Source organism: Lacerta agilis, chromosome 5 (genome assembly GCF_009819535.1).
Source record: "Lacerta agilis isolate rLacAgi1 chromosome 5, rLacAgi1.pri, whole genome shotgun sequence".
Taxonomy (NCBI): domain Eukaryota; kingdom Metazoa; phylum Chordata; class Lepidosauria; order Squamata; family Lacertidae; genus Lacerta; species Lacerta agilis.
The window spans coordinates 26140619-26156826 of NC_046316.1; the positions used below are offsets into that span (position 1 = coordinate 26140619).

Below are 16208 nucleotides of genomic sequence, written 5' to 3' on the forward strand. Positions count from 1 at the left end.
TAATTCAAAAGCATAAATTATTCAGCGATCAGTCTTCTTTATGGTCCAGCTCTCACTTCCATACATTACTACTGGGAAAACCATAGCTTTAACTATACAGACCTTTGTCGGCAAAAGCAGAGACCTTTGTCTCTGCTTTTTAAGATGCTGTCTAGGTTTGTCATTGCTTTCCTCCCAAGAAGCAGGCGTCTTTTAATTTCGTGGAGGAGGAACCGGCAAGCCACTCCAGTATCCCTGCCAAGGGACAAAGACAAGTTGCCACATATCTCTCTGCAAATTCTTTTCTCCGCTGGGATTTACTGCTCGGCCTCAGGCAGCTGCGACACGACTCGGGCCAGAGGGAAACGGTGCTGAACGATACGGAAACCTTTCGGCTTCACCCCCGAGGCCGCCCTCTCGCCTGCCACCTAGTGCGGCGTCGACCGCAGAGCAGAGCCAACGCAGAGAAAGACGGCGATGACTCACGGGGGAGGGGGAGTGTCCGTTCTCCGCGCTTCACCTCAGGGGAGGCGGAGCAGCGGGAGCTGCTAGCCGGGGACAGTCGCACTCGCTGCCGCCTGGGAGGGAATGGGTTGCCTTGGCCGCTGCCTCACGCAGCACTGCGCCCGCTCGCCGGCCCTGCAGGCTTTGGGCCTCGTTCGCTCCCGGGCTTTGCCCTCCCGCGCCACCAGCGACTGCTCGGCTTCCTCAGCCCCAGGTCTCCCCACGCTTCGCTCCCCCTGTTGGCGGGGCTGGGCCTGGCCTAGAGCCGCCTCCCGCAGCCAAGCACCGCCTCGTTTTTTCGTCAGCAGCGCCGCCGGGGCGGGGCTCTTTCCTTTCGTCCCGGCGTCGGCCTTGAGCAGCCGCTTTTGCCACCACCTCAGCGGAGAAGAGTCCCAGGAAATGCCCGCAGCCCCCCGGCCAGACTACGAGAGCGAGGACGAGATGGAGACCCGCACGCCGATGGACGCCGAGGCCTCCCTGGAGGGCAGCGGCAAGAAGCGCAAGGTATCCGGAGAGAGGGAGAAGGGGAGAAAACGCCGCGCCGGGCCGGCTGGGCCTCGTGGCAGCGAGTGGAGAGGCGAGGCGGACCCGGGAGGAGGAGCCAAAGGCGGCTTTCCTTCCTCATCCGCGGCCCTTGGCGGTCGCGTAGTGGAATTCTCGCTTCTCGGAAGCGCAAGAGCGCGTGGGGTGAGCCGCTGCCACGCGGCTGCCTTTAACAACGTGGGCCTCGCCAGTTTTGCTTCTCTCCTCCAACTCCCCCCCCCTCGCCGAAATTATTTATTTTTTTAAAACAACCAAACACTACTGATTTTATTTATTTTTAAAAAGGGGAAGCGCTTCTTTACGCAGCGCATAGTTTGCAACTGCGGAACTCGCCAACTTGGATGACTTTCCAAGAGGATTAGGCAACGGGAGGATAAAGCTATCCATGGCTACTGGGCACGATGGCCAAGCTCAGCCTCCCCAGTTGGAGGCAGCGGCGTTTCTGAATGCCGGTTGCTGGAAACCACCGGGGGGGGGGAGGAGAGCGCCCTTGTGCTCCTGTTCTGTTTCAGGTGTTTGCTTGGCCAGTATGAGAGCAGGATGCTGGACTATAGATAGGCCATTGGCCTGATCCAGCAGGCTCTTGATGCTCTTAGTAAAGGTATAGGTAAAGGGACCCCTGACCATTAGGTCCAGTCGTGTCCGACTCTGGGGTTGTGGCGCTCATCTCGCGTTAATGGCAGAGGGAGCCGGCATACAGCTTCTGGGTCATGTGGCCAGCATGACAAAGCCGCTTCTGGTGAACCAGAACAGCGCGTGCCCGTTTACCTTCCCACCGGAGCGGTACCTATTTATCTACTTGCACTTTGACGTGCGGACCGAGCAACGGGAGCTCACTCCATCGCAGGGATTCGAACCTCCGACCTTCTGATCAGCAAGCCCTAGGCTCTGGTTTAACCCATGCTCTTAGTACTTGCATGTAATTTGAAAGATGCATGGTTGAGCTGCATTGTAGTGTAAGCAAAGCATTATTATTGTTTATTAAGTTTGTTATTCACTTTATCTTGCCAAACAAGCAAACAAACAAACCAGATACATTAAAGCCAGGGTGGGAATTACATAACAGAAAAGGCAACAGAAGTAAGCCTCACTGAGGTTCAGTGAGACTACGTAAGGATGTAATTGCATACAAACACAATGAACTGCATAGCTTCAAATCGTAAAGGGGGAAATGTGTTTTCCCATGCCGGGGAGGGGAAGATATGTCTGTGCATATTAATTTGAGGTTGTTTATTTATTATTTATTATAGAAGGATAAAAAAGATAAATCTAAAAAGCATAAAATGAAAATACAAGAAACACTGACAGAGGAGAATGAACTGTCTGATGCAGAATTGGAACCACCCAAACCAAAGAAAATTAAGAAAAAGAAAGGTGGTTTTGATGACATTGAAGACATAATTGCAGAACACAATGCAACCTCCACCACCACTAATGGGGTTGGCAACTTAAAAAAGAAGGGTAGTGCTGAAGAATCAAATACGGAATGTGAGAGTGACCAAGATCAGGTGAGATGATACCTTCAGACCTTTCATTTTGTATACTTAATTTAAATGGAATTTCAGTGCAGAAGTTGGGATAGGTAAGTGTATTAACCCATGTACTGAGGCAAGGTATAGTCATAATTCCTTTTCCAAGCACAATTCATAGTGTTGGTACTTAATTTTTGAATCCTAACATGGTTTGGGACTTGGATACATGAAGGAATTCCTTTCTGTGGATCAATGCCCACAGGCTTAGGTTATCTGTGGAGGCTCCCTTTGTGCCATCGCTAACTGAAATGTAGATTGAAGTGAGGAAAAATTACCTCCTTGGTCTGGCACCCTGTTAATGTAAACTTGCTATACAGGGAGGCTTTCCTGGTGATAACTTTATAATCATTTTGTCACCAGATAAATTCTCCCAGACTCTTTAGGTTCCAAGTTTCAGCAGTTTCAATTACTTATATCAGTTGCTGGTTTTAGTTGGGATGTTTCATTTATTGTTATTGTAAAGACTTTATGGTGGTGTTTTGTTGTGGGTCACCCTGGGAAACAGCATTTATTTCAGATATTGCCTGAAGGGAAGAATAGATGAAATAATAATAATAATTAAAAATAGAATGTGCCTCATATTTTCATTTCCCAATCTAGTCCACACATCTGTATTTTTTCCAGCATTGGAAAGTTCTTTCCAAATAATCCATACATTGGAGATGCCAGGGCATTTTGTTAACCTTGGGACTTCAAACAAAATAAAAAAAATTCCTTCCAGTAGCACCTTAAAAGACCAACTAAATTTGTTCTTGGTATGAGCTTTTGTGTGCATGCACACTTCTTTAGTCTTCAATTGCACAGACCCAAGGGTTTGGGTAAACAGGCTGAAGGTATCCATTTTATGAGTTCAGTTTGAGGATAAAGGGCTATGTTCTTGTAGGTGCCATGGCAAAAAAAATACTCCAGCATAAGGGTGGCTAACTCCTAAATTGACTGAAATTACAGTAAAACACCACAGTAGGAAAACCAGTAACATCAAGATGAGTAGCACCAGACTCATTTAAAAAGAGCTCATCTGATGTTTAAAAGGTTGACAATGAAAAGACATGGGAGCATCCCTAGCAAAAGTCCCACAATTGAGATAATGCAGTCAAAATGTTTGTGGTTGCTTTAGAAGTTGGGGTACCCAGAAGAAGGTTTCTAACACAGAACGCTGCCGCCAGTCCATGTAAATCCTGAGATAGATGGACCAGTGGTCTGAATTGCAGTGATGTAGCTTCTGATGTTTGGAGGCTACCAGACTTTGTATGAGGAACTTAAAATAATATTCTTTATGAATTGTCACTTGGTTCCTGTTCAAGTATGTAGTGCCGTCTCTGAGCCACATCATCAACGTTTTGCCCTTGTTTAGCTGTTCTGTTGATAAATTATGTCTCCTGACAATGCACTTTCGCTATAATAGGCTTGCTGTAAGTGTTTTGAACAGTGGTGCCCCGGGTTACGTACTTAATTCGTTCCGGGTTACAGTATGTAACCCAAAAAGGATGTAACATGAACAATTCATTCCGAAAACCCAGAAAAAAACCACGGAAAACGCTCTGCGCAAATTGCACGCGCGTCACATTGTGCTTCTGGGTGAGCGGAGTTCGTAACCCGAAAAGTACGCAACCCAAAGCATATGTAACCCAAGGTACCACTGTACTGAGGTTTCTGTTCTTGTCTTGTTCATCTACAGGTATACTACAAGTTTATGAGAGCCTTATGTACAGGATGTCTTTGTATCTCTTGCCTTCCATTTCTTATTTTCTCCCAAGATGTTTGAATCTGTGAAAACTTTTACCAGATATATTAAACACTTGTTTTTGTTTTCCTTTCGGCACTTCTAGCACTTTTTGGAATATTTTAAATTGATTTTCTATAACTAATCTTTTGCATTTAAAAAATCCCAACAGGAATTGACTGAAGAGCAAAAGGAGGGAGACTTTGCCAACTTTAATCTCTCTAAAGCAACTATTGACCTTCTCAAAGGTATGTTCTTTAAATTTTTACAGTCTGAAGCAGAATGCTCCTCCCCTTCCCCTCTCCCTGCCCATTTTCATCTTGCTCTCACCAGGACTGGTTATTTGATTATGTCTTAGAACAGTGGCTGAGCAATAGTAGATGAAATTCCATGTAAGTACAAAATGATGCACATTGGAACAGTCGTCAAAGTTTACAAATACTCTGATGCATTCTAATTTGGCTGTGAACACCAAGGAGAGAGATCTCAGAATCATAGCTGAAAACAGCTTGGTATACAGTGACAAAAGAAAAAAAAGCATATTTGATACTGAGAATAGAAAACAAAATGGGAATGAAAATTTCAATATAATAACCAAACTGTTTGTCTAAATTTTAAAATGCCAGTTCTAGTAATTCTATGCATTTTTCTTAAGAAAGAAGTTGACTTAATGCATAAACCTTTCACACCTTTTGTGGTGGCTATGCAGTGGTAAAGCCTCACAAAATCTAACACAAAAAATGATATATACAACTGTACAGTAATGTCATTTAATTATTGAAACCTTAACACACCTGATGAAAATGACAAATCACACAGCTTCTAAACATTTTAGACCCATTTCTAGATCATAATGATTCTCTCCAAACTACAGCTCCACCTGAGAATTACCAAACTCTTCTAAATTAAGTGATTAGATTACGTTTTGAAATATTTCTTGTACATTTCTCTGTGGTTCTTCCCCACCCTAATCATTCTTGTTTCTTTCTATCTTTAAGTATCTGAAAATATTTTTAAATTACCTTTGGAATTCTTTACATGATTTTTTTTGTATGAAAATTTCAGTGTTAATTCTTGAGCATCCAGTGCAAGTTGACTGACTAGATTCAGTTAAGAAAAAAAGAAAAAAATTCTTACACGACTCAAAATGCATGACATTCATTGCTTAGATTACTAATTTAGATAAGTTTGAAGAGAGGTTAGACAAATTCATAGGTGGCCATCAGCTACAGTAATTAATTGCAGCTTCTATTTTAAAGAGGCAATAAACCCCTGATTACTAAATAATAAACGAAGAAGTCATCACATTTGTGTATAGCAAAAGCATCTGGCTAGGGAACTGCTATTAGACAGAATGCTTGACTAGTAGTACCTTGATCTACATTGGAAATGTAATTAGCAGCGTATTCAATGAAGCTTCACATCTGTTTTCTCCAATATGTAAATAAAAACAATTGAATTGCTTTCATGCTATGAATGGGGTTTTTTCGTATAAGCAATTGTCAGCTGTTGAATAATGATGATTTTACATCTTTCTATATAAAAGCCTTAACTGTATTCTTCCACAGCCCGTGGAGTTACCTACCTGTTTCCAGTTCAAGTAAAGACTTACAAGCATATTTCTGATGGCAAAGATGTGATAGCCCAAGCTCGGACTGGAACTGGGAAAACCTTCTCTTTTGCCATTCCTTTAATTGAAAAACTTCAGGGAGATTCCCAGGAAAGAAAAAGAGGCCGCACACCAAAGGTAAGTGAAATTGACTCGTGCTTCTTCCCCCTCCCCTGCTGCAGCCCCCACATGCTCCCAGATGTGCTCCACAAAGTTGGGAGCAGATTGGGCAGGTAGGAGGAGGAGATTTTCACCTATGCAGCTCTGAATATCTGCCACCATGTGTATAATAGTGTATGTTCAAGTAAAATTAAAATTGCAAAAATTCAGAAGATTTAAGTAAAAGGATATTTCAGCCCATACTTTTACAACACTCAAAAAACACTAACTGAATTTCAACAAAATGTTTAGGTTATGGTCCTCACTCCAACCAGAGAGTTGGCAATGCAAGTAGCCAGAGACTTCAAAGATGTCACAAGGAAACTTACTGTGGCTTGCTTCTATGGAGGAACAGCATACAATGGACAACGTAAGAAATCACAACTGTGGTTTTTTTTTTTTGCAGTAGTAGTAGCACTTAAAAAAAAGAAAGGTTATCTGTGTGACTGGGGAGAAAACACAATTAAAATGTGAAGAAATAGTGTTACCTTTAGATTAGGCTCTATTACTGCCTGTTACATAAATGTTAGCATTGGTGGTGTGTTATTAGGTGCTAAAGAAACATTCACTCTATATCCCTGCTTTTAAAAAGTACTTTTTTTAAAAAAAAACCTGAAGCAGTACTGGTCCTCCTTTCAAACAAAACTGAACAGTCTGAAGTACAGTCAAACCTTAGCTCCCGAACACCTCCGTTACCATACATTTCGGCTCCTGAATGCCGAAAACCAAAGTGTTCTGGTTTTCGAACGTCTTGGAAGCTGAATGTCCGACATGGCTTCCGCTTAAGTGCAGGAAGATCCTGCAGCCAACGTAGTTCCTGCAAACTTTAGAACATTGTCGTAGATATGATCATGTGTCACAGGAAACTGTTTTTTAGAAATGTACTGCAGAGCTGTTTCATCTTCACATGGCACTTTTGTCACAATTCGTGAAACTTAATTCTTCAGCAATTTAATACATAATCAACATTAACTTTCCTTCTCAGTTGATCTTATGCGTAATGGCATTGACATCCTGGTTGGGACTCCAGGTCGAATTAAAGACCATCTTCAAAATAACAAATTGGACATTTCCAATCTAAAGCATGTTGTCCTGGATGAAGTTGACCAGATGTTGGACATGGGATTTGCGGAACAAGTAGAGGAAATTTTAGCATATGCTTATAAGAAAGGTAACTACTTCATGTGTTCACCTGTCATGTCAAGCCATAGAGCTCTTTTGTATCTGGATCTGTTTGCTCAGCAGACACTGTAGTCCACCTTCGTCTCTCACCTGAATTGAAAGTACTGTGGAGGATTGGTCAATCTGTAGTGGAGGATTAAATTTGAAAGCAATTTAGTCTTATTCTCTTTCAGTGTCAGAGAACTTTAAATATAATTTGAGCCCAGTGCACAATATAGCATATATATGAAGAAATGAGCTGTATGTACATTGGGTTAAAATTATTAAGATACTTTATTTTTAGATTTAAGAGTTATTTTTAAATATTTTGAAATATCCAGTGTCACACATTGCTTCTAAAAGGGAATGATTCTCTTAAAAGGTTTGGGATGGGGTTGTGTTCCTAATGGCATTTCAGTAATGTTTTTAAATTGGAGCTTATTAAAACTAGAACAGGAAAATGCTCACAAGTAAAGCATGAGACACGATATACAAGATATGTGCATTCATTTGGGTTTCTATTTTATACTCTACACCTGCTTCTGTTGAATAGTAATACCTTGAGTGCACATGTTCAGAATTATCAGGAAGTAAGAGTGCACAAAAGTTAATGTAATTTCTTCTCTTATTCTGAGTGGCGTTTTGCCTTTATTATGGATATGATGATTATAGATTTCCTGTATTTTTAATTGTGGAAATTAGTTTATTACTTTAACTTTGTATGATACAATATTTGTTTTGTGTTAAAGATTCTGAAGACAATCCACAAACATTACTCTTTTCTGCAACTTGCCCACATTGGGTTTATGATGTAGCAAAGAAATACATGAAATCTAAATATGAGCAAATTGATCTTATTGGAAAGAGGACTCAAAAGACTGCAATGACTGTAGAAGTAAGTATTTCTTCCAGTGAAACAATATTAAATTTGTGTGTACCAAGTGTAATTCGTTTCTTTAAAAAACAAGCAAACCCACAGTAAAGATAATTGGGTTGGATCCAGAGTTGGTTATACTTCGGTCTAACTGAAATCAATTGCTTTTAAGTCATAACTGATGGCCCACTCCTAGCCATGTCTACTTAGAAGCAAGTCCTATTGAATTCACTGGGGCATAAAGGTAAAGGGACCCCCTGACCATTAGGTCCAGTCGTGTCTGATTCTGGGGTTGTGGCACTCATCTTGCATTACTGGCTGAGGGAGCCGGCGAACAGCTTCCGGGTCATGTGGCCAGCATGACAAAGCCGCTTCTGGTGAACCAGAGCAGCGCATGGAAACGCCGTTTACCTTCCTGCCAGAGTGGTACCTATTTATCTACTTGCACTTTGACGTGCTTTCGAACTGCTAGGTGCGCAGGAGCTGGGACCGGGCAACAGGAGCTCACCCCATCACAGGGATTCAAACCACCGACCACTGGAGAGCCAGTGTGGTGTAGTGGTTAAGAGCAGTAGACTCGTAATCTGGGGAACCGGATTTGTGTCTCTACTCCTCCACATGCAGCTGCTGGGTGACCTTGGGCTAGTCACACTTCTTTGAAGTCTCTCAGCCCCACTCACCTCACAGAGTGTTTGTTGTGGGGAAGGAAGGGAAAGGAGAATGTTAGCCGCTTTGAGACTCCTTCGGGTAGTGAAAAGCGGGATATCAAATCCAAACTCTTCTTCTTCTTCTGATCAGCAAGCCCTAGGCTCTGTGGTTTAACCCACAGCGCCACCTGGGTCCTTACACTGGGGCTTACTCCCAGGTAAATAGGGCTAATATTCCAGCCTAACTTGTACCATTGATTTCAGTGGGAGGAATGTTCAACTAATTTAGCCTTTAGTCATAGCTTCTTTTATTGCTAACCATCATTAATTTCATTAATTTCATTTTCTGACAGCATTTGGCTATTGAATGTCATTGGTCCCAGAGAGCTGCAGTCATTGGAGACGTTATTCAAGTCTACAGTGGTAGTCATGGACGTACCATCATATTTTGTGAGACCAAAAAAGAAGCAACTGAACTGGCCCTGAATGCCTCAATAAAACAGGTGCAATGACCCTCATTTCTGTAAATGATTGCTACAATTTCAACTTTGCTTGAACTGAATGTGGGAAAGGATGTCTTGTTTGCTCTTAGGTGCCTTGCGTGGATGCCATTTTGGCAGTCTCACAATGCAAGGATCCTGTTTTCTGCATGAATGCATTCATGCAGCTATGGATATTTTGGACATCACACTTTTCATGAAAAGGGGGGAAATAGAAAATGGGTATGTCAGAATTCAGGGGAAATATTCTTTTGCATCCAAGATCTGTCAGAGCTCATTTAAATTGCTTTTGGGGTGGGGAGGAAACTGATCCTTGTCATTGGTTGTCACTTCTGCCAATAATCTCCCATTAACTCTGTTTTATGTACTTAGGATGCACAGTCTTTACATGGTGATATTCCACAAAAGCAGAGAGAAGTTACACTGAAAGGCTTTCGCAATGGATCATTTGGAGTTCTGGTTGCAACCAATGTAGCTGCCCGAGGTTTAGATATCCCAGAGGTTGATCTGGTAATACAAAGTTCGCCACCAAAGGTAAATTACTACTGTAGTTCCTAGTGGAAAGGAGAGAACCCCCTTAAATTGTATGTTCATGTTGCAGGCCAGAAGTAGCTTACTTAAAGTGACACTCAACATTGGATGCCACATGCAGTGTTTTGTGCAATCTGTCTTTCATTTTGCATAGCTAAACACTCTTGCATGTCAGTAAATGTGAATGTTTGGCTTCTCTGTAGCTTTTTGGTAAGATTAATATAAGCATTTCCCACGACTTTTCATTTGTGAAGGATGTAGAGTCCTATATTCATCGTTCTGGGCGCACAGGTCGAGCTGGCCGAACTGGGATGTGCATCTGTTTCTATCAGCGCAAGGAAGATTATCAGCTGAGACAAGTGGAACAAAAAGCGGTAATTATCTTCTTCACAAACTTTTTTGTGTCATTTGTATGTTGGATATCTAAGACACTGCATGTGTCTCCAGGGGTGGCTTTTTACTTGAATAATATACAAACTCTTACTCTTAACTTCAGGGGATTACATTTAAACGTGTGGGTGTTCCTACAGCAACGGACATTATTAAGGCTTCCAGTAAAGATGCTATCAGGTACTTCATTCTTTGTTTATATTTTGAACTTAATGCAGTGTCCAGCGCATGTCACGAGTTTCCATTAACCATATCTCTCCAAGATCAGGAATATTGACTTAATGAAGACAGATTAGATTCTGCTTCACAGCCTTCTATTTTAGCTCACAAGAACAGTAGCACTGTTTCACATTTTTGTTTTTCTGCAGCATGATAATCAGCACTTTTGTCAGCTGTGGAGTGTATATATGTGGGTGTGTACTGATTTGATCTGAATTTGTCAGGAAAAACTAAGAAACAAATTACTGGAGGCATATGGGGAAGTTAGGGTAATAATCCATGGGTTGCATCCAGCTGGTTTTCCCCCTCTGTGTTCTCCATGCTCCTCAAAAAGCTGATGCAGAATTTTGGGGAGGGGACTCGCCTGAACAACATGGGGAGAAGGAAATTATCTACCCACTTCTGTTGTAGTCCAGCATATACTGTTGAGTGGAGCTCCCTAAACCCCTGGAGAAAATTTTTGTAGAAGGCAAAGTGGGAAGAGGAGAAGATTATGCAAGTCACCCTCTGTCAGCCATTGGATACAACCCTAGAATTCCAAAGTTGCAATCCTGTACATGTTCTGAAGTAAGCCCCAAAATAGTGGGGTTTGCTCTGCAGTAAGTGTATTCAGGATTGCAGCCTTGTTTAAGCTTCAGTATCTCCTGTGTTATAAAATGTGCACTTCTCATTTCAGCAGTTTACATTACACTGACTAATCTTTTGCTCAGATCTTTGGATTCCGTTCCTCCATCTGCCATTGACCACTTCAGACAGGCAGCTGAACGGCTGATAGAGGAAAAGGGGGCAGTGGAAGCTCTGGCTGCTGCACTGGCTCATATTTCTGGAGCTACTTCCATTGAACAGCGTTCTTTGCTCAACTCGGATGCGGTAAATACAGCATGCAGTTACATACCATTTATATATTCTAAGATCTATTTTAAGGATAATCTTAGTCAAACTTTCCTGAAACTGCCACACCCAAAAGGTCACATCCGTCCCCACCCCCCGACATACTGAATGTACCAATACATTTTCTTTTTCACAAAGGACTAGCCAGTGTGGTATAATGGTTAGAGTGTTGGACTAGGACCTGGGAGGGTTCAAGTGCCCACTCGGCCATAGAGTTCACTCAGTGACCTTGGGTCAGTCACTGCCTTTCAGCCTAGCCTACCTCACAGGGTTGTTGTGGGGATTAAATGGGAGAGGACCACATATGCCACCTTGAACTTGGAGAAAAAGGTGGGATATAAATGCAACAAACTAAGTAAATGAACAAATATTTGAGCCATAATTAAGTGATCGTGCATGGGCCCTGTAATTACTTCTTTGGCAGGGAATCTTTTCCTCCCACCATCAAGGATAAAACACACACTCATAAGACATTGAATTTTGTGCTGGCACCAATATTAACTACTGTTAAGGTTTTCCAGGATTCCCTTTTAACTGGAATTTGAATGCTGCTTATATCTGCACTGGCCCTAAGTGGAAATTAATTGTATGACTGGCCTCCCAATGAGAATGTATTAAGGATATTAAATATAGATTGGTTTTATAAAAGCTGAACAGTCTATTTGGTAGTTTCACTGAATTATAGTGAAACCCTTTTTGTACCCTATGTTGTTTTTATTGATAATAATCAAATTCTTATACCTCACCCTTGGGGTGGTTCACAGCATAAAAATACAAGATAAAACACAAAACACATAATAAAAACAAGAAACAAAACAATAACCCCACCCCCTCTCAAAAACACAATATATAGGATGTCAGTCAGCCAAAAGCCTGGTTGAATGGGAATGTTTTCACCTGGAGCCTAAAGTTGTATAATGAAGGTGCCAGGGGAATCTCCTTTGGGAGAGCATTCCACAGACAAAGATATAATAAATCTTACCAGTATAAAGGCCCTGTCATGCATCACCTCCTACCAGACAGCCCCCGTTGACAACATCACCAAGGCCTTGCATGATTGTAAGGTCCAAATATGGTTGATATCGGGGAAGGCACTCTATTAGATACTTGGGCCCCAAGCCACTTAGGGCTTTATATAGGCTAGTACTACCGGTAACACCTTGAATTTGGCCTGGTGGTTGACTGACAGCCAGTGTGGTGCTTTCAGGATTGGTAGCACATGTTCTTATCAGGCTGCCCCACTTACAACCTAGCAGCCATTAGTTGTAATGTAAATACCTTTATCAAAGCTCTTAACCGCTTATATCCCTCTGCTGTTATTGTAAATGTCTATCGCTGCTTGCTTTTTTAAAGGGTTTTGTGACCATGACTCTTCAGTGTTCAGTAGAAATGCACACCATTGGCTATGCTTGGCGAGGTCTGAAAGAACAGCTGGGTGAGAACATTGACAGCAAAGTGTCCCGAATGCGCTTTCTTAAGGGCAAGACGGTAAGAAATATTGATCTAGACATTTTGTAGGTATTTGCTAGTTGAGCATTTTATAGTATTTGTTTTTCCTCATCTGTTCTGGTAACATGCAAAGCACAGGTTTTGCACTTGAAAAACAAAATGGTATTGGTGAAATGATTTGAGGATGAATTTTATAATTAGAGTTGGTGTTGTTGTAGGATAGAACATAATACATTGGAAATATACAGAGTTGAATCATCACTTTTATGTGGCCGTGAATAAGTCCTAGCTCTCTAACATTGTAAATAGACACATTATGTACTGTAGAATTACTGTGAATAAGGATTGCAGAGCATGTTGTAACATTCATAAAATGTTTGGAAGTAAGGGTTATTTGATTTGCTCTATAAGTGATGGAATAAAATACAAGCACTTCTTTGTGTAGACTTCATATTTTTGCAGGAAATTTTTCAAGTACTGTACAGTTATTACTACTGGTTAGACTTGTGTTTAGTTATTTAAAAAGCAGCCATCTGTTTATCCTCATCAAACGAGTAGCCTTTTCTGGTTCTTAATGCTGGTCTGTAAAATACTTGGCCTTCACCAGTACCTGAACTATTCACTTAGACGCTGCTCTATAATTCTTTTGTACAAATCAAATGTTGGCACTTTGTCAGGCACTTACTGTTGCATCTTAATATGTGAACTAATAAGTTTGCCTTCTTCAAAATGTTGCAGATTTCTTTGTTCAATGCCTGACGGTCAGTCTCTCTCTCTTGTATTCAGGGTGTGTGCTTTGATATTCCTGTAGCTGAACTAAATAAAGTACAGGTGAGAAATTGCTACTTAATGGATTTTTAAGTCCCCCCCCCACTTTATTATTAATACATAAATGAAGAAATATGACCTGCTATCATAAACACATTAAATAGGAATTTTTGCATTTTAGGAAGGAAGAAATTGGTTTAAGAAATTTAATCAAGGGGTGAAATGGAACCTGATAGTTTCTACTCTTCTTTATCATTAAATACCTCTTGCCCAATATTAGATTCCATTCAGTGCAACACCATCACATGGTTAAAACATGTATTTTATTAGATTATGTCCAATAACTAGAGGCAGTGTAATTAACTTTTCAGTGGCTGAATAACATTTATAAAGTGTTTTCTAAACCATTGTTTCTCAAACTTGGGTCTCCAGCTGTTTTTGGACTACAGTTCCCATCATCCCTGGCCACTAGTCTTGCTTGCTAGGGATGATGGGAGTTGTAGTTCAAAAGCAGCTGAAAACCCAAGTTTGGGAAACTGATCTAAACACTAGTAAAAGTAAGAAACATGGCTTTTTTTTACAGAAATGCTCGCTTTTGGAAGTTTAGAAACTTTCCTTTAACCAACTTTCGTTGGTCATTGTATGGAAGAAACATATAAGAGGAAATAACAGGTTACCGTGAGGTGTCAAGAGGCAATAAAACATTACTTTTCTTAACTTACTTGGATGCCTTGGGGGGGGGGGGATCTTCCATGTAGCTCAGAAAACTTCTATCCTTTTATGTGATGTTTGCAAATACTGGTTTGTAAATTCAGTGCTGATTGTCGAGATAACAAAAAATTGTTTTTTATTAGGAAACATGGCAAGATACAAGACGCTGGCAACTTTCTGTGGCAATGGAATTGCCCGAGCTTGAAGAATCACGTGACAGTGGCCGAAGTGGTGGCTCGGATTTCAGGAATGGAAGGCGAGGTGGCGGCTCCAACAGGCACGACAGATTCAGAAACAGGGGCCAAAAAAGAAGCCATAGCCGGGCTTTTTAATCATTTGTTAATATGTCATACACAACTGGGACTAAATCACTTGTTTTATCAGAAGTAAAGTTGGTTACACTTTCCTATGTGCTTTTTATTGCTAGCTTGGATTTGTCTCATTCATACAATTCTGGCTGCACAACTCACTTGTTGGGGGTAGGGAAACAAGAGTGAATCATTCTAGTATTGAATGTTACTAGGTAATTTTGCAATAAGGAATGGGTCCAGAGTTTGCTTAATTCCCCCTTTAAAAATTGCTCTGGGGGGTTAGAGGATCCTAGGGGATGGCTCTAGGGGATTGCACAGGCAGTTGGGGAATTTGACAAGTGTTGCCTCATCCTCTCTCCCCCATTCCACTAGCAGGATTTCACCACTCGATCAAAAAGCTGTGGACAGAAGGAGCCATTGTGTTTGCAGAATGCAAAGTACGGATCCAACCCAAGGGCTGCTATGCCATCCCTTTGTGCTAGTGTGAGTGGATGGTGGTGTAGGATCAGGAGCCAGCTGTACTAAATGTAGTGGTGCTCAACCCCAGTCTTCTACATTTCTCTTAAGGCCATAATCATGATCACTTTGCTTGGCTGCTGACAGATGGCACCACAATCTACAGCTTTCTGATTGCTGCCAGGCCATTGTAGTAGCCTTGGAGGGAGGCGGCAGTGGGTGTTCCAGGCAAGCTTTGGAGAAAGTTACAACTAGCCAGGGCAGTTCCTCATCAGCTGTCCTGCTCCGCTGCCCTCTTTACCCACTATGTTGTTTCAGCTTTGGTGGCAGAAGGCAAAGAGGTGGGAAGTGACAGAGCAGTACGGTTGCTAGGGAGCTGTCCTTACATGAGTGTCTTTCCACAGCTCACCTGAGCTGTTGTCTTCTCCTTGTAAAAGGTCTCAGCTGAGTGGTGTGGGAGACTTTGTGAGGCCTGGAGGGAAGTAGGAACTTTGTGGGGAAGAGTTGGGGCACCTTGACACTGTTTTGCACCTCTTGACATGGGGTGGGGCGCAGGTGGATGGGTTGAAGAACGTTGAAGCTATTGGCCTGGGGCAGGCTTGGGAATCCCTCCCACTTTCTCCGTCTGATATTTCAGATCAGGATGTGTTAGTGGGATAATCACATTTCAGTTATGTGACACTGCAATTATGTCATGTGATGAGCTGGTGGGTTAAAAATGGTAGCCTTGGTGCACCCAACAGGCCACAAAGGGCAGGTTTATATCACTAAACTCCAGAACATTCTATTAGTTGCACATATTTTTTTAATAATATAATTTATTATTTATACCCCGACCATCTGGCTGGGTTTCCCCAGCCACTCTGGGTGTGGATGGCTTTTAATGTTTGGTTTTAAACTGTTGTAACCCACAGTATTATTATTATTTACTGCTTTTTTGCCCAAAGCCCTCTAAAAGCATGGAAATGCATCATACAGAGGAGCATAAGAGGGGAAGTGCCATTGATCAGTAAATAAAACAACACAAGATTGCAAAATCACAACATTGGAGTGTGAAAAAAATACTTCCCAAGTTACCGTAATTGACCACTCTGGTAAATATTTTATATTTAAATATTAAACCATGGGTATTCTACTCGGTTCGCTCCCCTCTTTTGGGGGGTTTTGTGCTCCAAGTTAGGAACCACTGTAAATCTCTGGGCTATGAAAAATCATCTTTAGATCCAGTACTGGACCAAAGACAACAGAGTG

The 16208-nt window shown here is 41.8% G+C and overlaps 1 protein-coding gene across 1 annotated transcript; it reads left to right on the forward strand.

Moving 5' to 3' along the window:
* Positions 1-552: 552 nt before the first annotated feature.
* DDX21 (DExD-box helicase 21) lies at positions 553-14596 on the forward strand. Its single transcript, XM_033148990.1, has 15 exons — positions 553-987; positions 2277-2534; positions 4454-4529; positions 5850-6028; positions 6302-6419; positions 7035-7220; positions 7960-8105; positions 9085-9234; positions 9604-9765; positions 10017-10136; positions 10259-10332; positions 11082-11241; positions 12616-12750; positions 13498-13542; positions 14334-14596. The coding sequence occupies exons 1-15, from the start codon at positions 568-570 to the stop codon at positions 14520-14522; spliced, it is 2418 nt and encodes an 805-aa protein (XP_033004881.1). The 5' UTR covers positions 553-567; the 3' UTR covers positions 14523-14596.
* The last annotated feature ends 1612 nt before the right edge of the window (positions 14597-16208 follow it).

Coding starts and splice junctions, on each gene's coding strand:
- DDX21 (XM_033148990.1), top strand. CDS start 568: ATGGGTTGCCTTGGCCGCTGCCTCACGCAGCACTGCGCCCGCTCGCCG. Junction 11,242..12,615: donor CTTTGCTCAACTCGGATGCG/GTAAATACAGCA, acceptor GCTTTTTTAAAG/GGTTTTGTGACCATGACTCT. Junction 13,543..14,333: donor CTGAACTAAATAAAGTACAG/GTGAGAAATTGC, acceptor GTTTTTTATTAG/GAAACATGGCAAGATACAAG.